The sequence below is a fragment of the Phragmites australis genome, chromosome 4 (genome assembly GCF_958298935.1).
Source record: "Phragmites australis chromosome 4, lpPhrAust1.1, whole genome shotgun sequence".
In the NCBI taxonomy this organism is placed as follows: domain Eukaryota; kingdom Viridiplantae; phylum Streptophyta; class Magnoliopsida; order Poales; family Poaceae; genus Phragmites; species Phragmites australis.
In genome coordinates this window covers 3,498,986-3,506,052 of record NC_084924.1, presented here as the reverse complement: position 1 = coordinate 3,506,052, position 7,067 = coordinate 3,498,986, and the positions used below count along the sequence as shown (strand labels likewise).

At 40.6% G+C, this 7,067-nt stretch overlaps 1 protein-coding gene across 1 annotated transcript; it reads right to left on the bottom strand.

Moving 5' to 3' along the window:
* Nucleotides 1-1,069: 1,069 nt before the first annotated feature.
* On the bottom strand, nt 1,070-2,958 carry LOC133915264 (small ribosomal subunit protein uS13z/uS13y/uS13x-like). Its single transcript, XM_062358360.1, has 4 exons — nt 2,810-2,958; nt 2,560-2,720; nt 2,281-2,469; nt 1,070-1,368 (listed from the first exon to the last, which is right to left on the bottom strand). Exons 1-4 carry the CDS (start codon nt 2,810-2,812, stop codon nt 1,263-1,265), a joined length of 459 nt encoding a protein of 152 aa, XP_062214344.1. The 5' UTR covers nt 2,813-2,958; the 3' UTR covers nt 1,070-1,262.
* Between the last annotated feature and the right edge of the window lie 4,109 nt (nt 2,959-7,067).

The window sequence follows — 7,067 nt, the reverse complement described above, 5'->3', positions numbered from 1 at the left end:
TCTGTTGGAGATGGTCTAATGCTTTGCTAGTATAGGTATACTAGTTTGATTGACGTGCCTATTTTTATTTTGCCATCATAACAAAAGAAGATAGATGAAAATAATACTGACCTAAAAAAATTGTTTCATATTTTTTGAGTTTTAGATTTTTTTTTTGCATTTTAGACTTTTTAGTCGATTTATCAATATAACTAATATTCATTTCAACATTTTTCTAGAATTTCCTAAAAAATGAAAATTACATATGTATGTGTATGTATATATATACATATATATACACATATACATACATATATATACATATATATACATATATATATATATTAACCAATATTATAGGCCCACTGCTACACTACAGTAGCAGATGGCCTGTGACACCGCAGAATCTTGGCTCGATAGTATATTTACTTGATTATTCTGCAAACTGGATGTTGATTAGGACTACACTTAAGTGTAAAAGAAAGCTCTTAGCATTCCTTTCGGTTAAGATCGATCAATACTTTTTGGGGGTAGTGGGGGAGTGAAAAAGAGCCACAAACAGGCCACAAACACACAAAAGGGATCCTAAAAGCATGCTACGACAGAAAAACTGCTACCATTATGGCCTTTCAAGATCCCAAATCCCAATTTCACAGATTTCACCTAGCAGAGGAAGGTAGCAAAAAGAGTATGCATACCAAATAGCCCAAATCAATATTCCATTAACAGAAAAAATGGAAAACAAACATTGCAGACATCTGGATTTCAATTGCTGAACCATTCGACTACAAACAGTACAAATTCTGATACTACATCACCAATAACGTATACCAAAATGGTGATGAGTAATGCAGGTCACAAGCATCAGCCAAAACATGTAAATCACCAACTTGAACTGCTACAGAAGCAAAACAGTACAAAATGACATAACCAACAGCAACTACTACAGAATGAATCTTACGTAACATGTAACGCAGACTTCATACGCATATGGCAAAAATGGTGATCTCTCATAACCATAACAGGCATGCAATTATCTGCTCTAGGTTGAAACCACTCAAGAAAACAATGACATGGTAAGGAGTCAATATGCAAGAGTCTCATCAAAATCAAATTACTCTTAGAAGCTCCAAAAGACATACAAGGTACAATATATAAGGTTCCACAACTGCAGGAGATTATCCTAGGGCAAAACATCATTTGAGAAAACTGTCTAAACGGGAATACTTCATTGATAAACCAACACAGTAGTTTGGACAAGATTTCTGAAGTGGATATATAGCTTATCGCTTCTTGGAAACACCAACAGTCTTTCCCCTTCTTCCAGTAGTCTTGGTGTGCTGGCCACGAACTCGGAGGCCCCAGTAGTGACGCAGACCACGGTGGTTCCTGAAGGATTCGTAAATGTGAGCAACTGAGCATACAACGAGATAGGTCATATCTATGTGGTAGATGATGACAGATAACAACTAAAAAGCTCAAGACCCAAGGTATAATTGTAAATCAGAAAGAAACAAACATGTTTCCCAAACAATGACATCACATAAAAATGTATGCATGCCAGCATTGAAAATTGTATGGTCCACAAAACAATGATCAACAAGCTGATCAGGAAGGGATCAACAAGTCGCTTGGGAAGCCAGAATGTCCAGATATCCAACATTTGCAAGCAATACACAGACCTTGAGGTAACAGATGACAAAATCAACCTTCTATATCCAAAAAACTAGTGGGTGGAATCATGTTGTGATAAAAGCACTCAGTTGGCATACCCTAACCTAATCAGGTTACTGCAATGAAGAATAGGCGCTAAACCAACAGAACATGTCAGGATACCATCTCATTCAACAAAGCACACTCTCAGTCGGCATAACCTAAGTCGGCTTACCATAAACTGAACAGACAAAGTGCACAAGGCTTCAATGTGCCATATAGAAAGTGATAGTATCAAAGCTAACGTGCTGTTACAAAAGCAAAACAAGCATGTCCATCGAAACACCATTAACCGTATTCTATACACACCATACTTGCCACCCAAACAAAATGTCACTAGACATAAAATTCATAACTTAATGTGTACTCGATAGGTTTTCAGTGGATTAGAAACCATATCAAAGATCCTGATGGTTAATAAACATCAAAATAAGCAATAGATCGAATCAATTAGGCAAAATGTTACTATCCATGCCTGTCCAAGACGACGATCGCGTGCATCAGACAGGTGACATCTAACAACAGTATCATTTGCCAACCATACTGGTACTAGTAGCAACTAGCAATGAGGGATCAATGAGCTGAGACCTGATCTTCTTGAGCCTCTCGAGGTCGTCCCTGAGCTTCATGTCGAGGGCGTTTGAGACGACCTGCGAGAACCTGCCATCCTTGTAGTCCTTCTTCCTGTTGAGGAACCAGTCCGGCACCTTGAATTGCCTAGGGTTCGCCACCACCGTCATCAGCCGTTCCAGCTCCTCCGGAGTTAGTTCACCGGCCCTGCACACCAACGAACACAACGAATCAGCCCAGACGCACGTCCACCCGCAATTCCATCAGAAAGATCCGACAGGAGAGAATGGTTCCTGCCTCTTGTTCATGTCGATGTCGGCCTTCTTGCAGACGATGTTGGAGAAGCGGCGTCCAACACCCTTGATGGCGGTCAGCGCGAACATGATCTTCTGCTTCCCATCCACGTTGGTGTTCAGCAGACGCAGGATGTGCTGGAAGTCCTCACCGGCGATCAGCGACTGCGAGAAAAGCATCAACACAGAGTCAGAACACGAGAAGAGGAACCTTCGCGACGAGAGGCAGCGAGAAGGCAAGAACAGGATGCTACCATGGTGGCGGCAGCGGCGGATCGGTCGCTCGCAGGCGGGAGGCGGCGGCGAGGGGGAGGAGGCGTTGCTGGGCGTCCGCGCGGCTAAGGTTTCGGAACCGGGGTTAGGGAGAGCCTTATATATGGGGGGGTGAAACCCTAGAGTTTCATCGGACGGCTGCGATTTGATGGGGTGGGATGGATCTCTGCCGGTTATATTGGTGGGAGACTTTTTGGGCCTTGGTTCGGCTCATGGGCATTTTGTGTTGTCCGGGCTTACATGGGCCGTGAGGGAAGCCTTTACATGTTGCGTATTAGCGGCCTATTTGGCAAAGTTTCAGTTTTAAAATATTTTAAGCCGATCATCCTAACTTCAGAAATTTTTGAAGTTGAGCTGTGAAAAGTTTGAGGGTTTTTATTTGAGATTTTTTTTCTTATTTTGAACTAAAAAATATTTAAACAATTTTATTTTATCCTATAAACTCAAATTTTACATATATCTCAGATCTCGAGCTTTGCTAAACAGGATCTAGATATGTATGCAATGCGCATAGAATTCTCGTAAAATTCAAATATAATATTTTCATGTTGCGTATTTCACATAAATACTTATGAAAAATGTATTCTATATTTACATGTATATATAGATGTGCACATGATATAATATTAATTCATTTACCATACTGATGGATAAGAGTGGCAATTTGCGCATGCATGTTTTTAGGGTAGGTTGTGATAATGGATTGGAAAGTGGCTAGATGTAGCAATGAAGTTTGAGTTTTTTTTATTGTCGGGGATGATCCCTGATAATATATTCGGGATATACCATATGATGGACACGTGAATTCGCGCATCGTGGGATGTATCAGATGAACTCAAGAACATAGAAAGTTATCTAGGTTCAGACATTCTGTGGAATAATAGCCCTACGTCCTGTATATTTTATTATGAGTGTATAAACTTGTATACAAGTGTTCCCCTCACTCTACAAGCTAGGTCCTTACCCCTTTATATACTAAGAGAAAATATATACATGCAAATAGAACGTGCCAAAATATGGACAAATCTAACCCTAACGAAGTCTAGCTTTCTCTAGCTCATCATGACAGTGGGTATGCACGCTCATGCAGCCCTAGTCATCTTGCACATCCCATCACGCTCACCATGCGCCGTCACGTCGCATGCAACGTTGTCATGTAGCATTTGCCTTCACGCCCGCCCACGATTATGCTCGTCGAAGGTGGATGTCTGAGGAAGAAAAAACACTTAAGTGGATGACATTAAATGTGTTGTGACAAGTTAGGTGATTACTTACCGTGCGACCAGGAATGATCGGTCGCAGGATCTCCTTTTGCGACCAGAGGGCTGGTCCCCTAAGCCCGCCCTAATCGCGCGGTGGAGTTGTGTCTTTGAAACTATTGGCTGCCAGCTGACACCTGCGGCATGGGGCCCACTTGGCAAGGCAACCCTTGCCTGTTACGTCGACATTGATTGACATGTTGGACTTTAAAGTTTAGCACAATATCATTTCTCATATAATACGACGAATATAGTGGCCTTTTTGATATGGCTTCTTATCATCGGAGTCGGAGTTTGAGTTTGCATCTGAATCCCACTCAATATAGCATGCTTGACCATCTTTCTTCTTCTTATAGTATTTCTTGAATGTCTTCTTACCATCACTCTCCTTCTTATTTTTGGAATATTTTTCTTCTTTGTTCTTGCAATTTGTGGCAATGTGTTTCTTTTCACCACATCCAAAGCATCTTCTTGCTATATCCACCTTGATATCTCTTCTTCTTCATGGATTTCTTGAATCTTCTCACAAAGAAAGCTTATTCTTCATCATCTTCCTCTTCATTATCACTCTCTTCATGATCATCTTTGTCTCTTGATGATTGAGCCTTGAATGCAATATTTTTCTTCTTGGCATCGATAGTATTATCATAAAGATCTTCTTGTGACTTCTTGAAAATATCACGAGTGAGAATTTCACTCAAGATTTGTATTGGAGTTGTATCCTTCAAATTTGACCTCATAAGAAAGTCATAATAGTATCATATTTATTAGGCAAAGCACTAAAAAATTTATGAGAGAAATTGACATCGGAAACATCCATATCAAGTCTCTTGAGCTCATTTATTATATTGTGTAAATGATTGAACATTTCTTCAATGCTTTCATTTAGCAACGTAGTAAATTTATCAAGTTTAGCTTTGTAAACAAAAAGTTTTTCATCCTTAACCATGGTTATGCCTTCATGAATTGTCAAATCTCATGAGTGGTCTCAAGTTTGCAAATACGATTAAACTTATTAAGATATAAAGCACCATAAAAAACATTCATAGCTTGAGCATTTGCAAGAGCATTATTCCTATCTTCGATGGTAAGATTAGTAGGATCAAGAATTACATAATCCTTATCCACTATATCCCATAATTTATCGTCCATAGCTTTAAGATAGACGATCATTCTAGCCTTTCAATAGACATAGTTTGACCCCACAAAGATTAGAGGTTTCCCCACATTGACATGAGCGTCACTAGCCATAATCCTACTCTGGGATGGTTAAATCCGCTATAAAAAGGAGTCATAGGCTCTTGTAGCACTTGTAGGATCTAAGATACCGACTAGAGGGGGGTGAATAGGTTGTTTTTAAAACTAATGGTAAAGTGATCAACAAAACTTGTGGAAGCAAACTAAAAATCACTAGAACAATATGAAAAAAACTAAGAGCTATGTCAAGGTTCGCAATCCTAGGGTGATATGCAACTATTTATATTCTAGGAAGATAAATTGCATAAAGTAAATTGCATGAAAGTAAATTGTCAAAGGATGACACACAAAATTTATCACGTCGTATCGGTGATTTGCCGATCACCCCTAATCCACGCTGAGATGAGTTCAAGCTTCTAACAACTTCTCTATCAAGTATCCAATTCTCACGTAAGAAAAGGCTCACACCGAGCAACTTGATTTTAAGTCAGAATAGAACAAGAACTACTTAATACCTCGATTCCACTAGAGTACCACTTAGCCACTCTGGCAAGGTGTGCTCAAAGCCTCTCACAATCACCGTCGTGGCTCCTTCGTAATCTTCTTTGAAGAGCTCAACAACGCAACAACCTCAAAGAAATCTAGGAGACAGTAACCTCCAAGAGTAACAAGTCGATGACGTTTGCTTGAAGGATCACTAGTGTTCCAATGCTAAAACTCTTCAAAGTTATGCATTAGATGCTCTTGCATACTCAGAAATGCAACCACTAAGCCAATAGAGGGAGAGGAGGAAGGCAAAAGCTCCAATGAGTTGTAGTGAAGTGCTAAAGCCATTCCTTGAACTGGTCAAGCTCTTATTTATAGTCCATACTCGAGAATGTGGCCGTTGCTATTGATTTGACATATCTGCGCACTGGGCGGTCAGACCACAGCTCAATCGGTGGTCGGACCATCGCAAATAGAATGGCTACAAAAGACGTGATGATGACTCTGACACACGTCTGGTGGTCAGACTGTGACCCCTCCCAGTCAGACCACAAGTAGGGAACAGAGTGCCAAAACTCTCTATTCCCAGGGCAGTCAGACCGGCCATGCCAACGGTCAGACCGCCAACCAAACCAGAGGTTCCAAACCCCTATGTTCGTTTGGCGATTAGACTGACACACTCTTCGGTCAGACCGGGACTGAGTTCTACTAAGCATCGACCAAATTTATACAACGGTTAGACCAGCCTCTCCGGCGGTCAAACCGCCACAGCTCAGAAGCATCCCAAAGATAACCTTTATTTGGTTTTTCTCAAACTAAATTTTCCACTTTATATGAAATGCAATTTTGAACAATTATGGTACTATAGATATTTCAAGTAAATACACATCAACCCCTCTTAATAGTACGACACTTATCCTATCAATCCGATCAATTTCTCTTCTCTAATCTCCTTTGACCGGCAAAAGAAAATGCTCTACAATTATACATTTGCCTTAAGTTAACCATTTTCATGTTTCCCACTCATGCATCTTCAAGCTCCGCCACATCTTTGTGACTAACATTTTCATAACTCAAATAAACATGTTAGTCCACAAATTTCTTATTATCATTAATTACCAAAATACGAATTAGGGACCTAGATGCTTCAGCTGGTACTATTGAGATCCACGCTCTCCGAGGCCCTTGTCCATTTCGAAGCCCCTTTTCACCGGGGAATGCAGCGAGCCTGAGAGGATTCCGCCTGTAGGGCTGGCTTTGTGAGCCCGACGGGTGAGGTTGTGTCGGCGTCACTAGC

Excerpts from the sequence above, each read along its gene's own strand:
- LOC133915264 (XM_062358360.1), bottom strand. Across the intron at positions 2,470-2,559 it reads GACATCGACATGAACAAGAG|GGCCGGTGAACTAACTCCGG; the intron begins GCAGGAACCATT and ends GTTGGTGTGCAG. Across the intron at positions 1,369-2,280 it reads GAGAGGCTCAAGAAGATCAG|GAACCACCGTGGTCTGCGTC; the intron begins GTCTCAGCTCAT and ends CGAATCCTTCAG.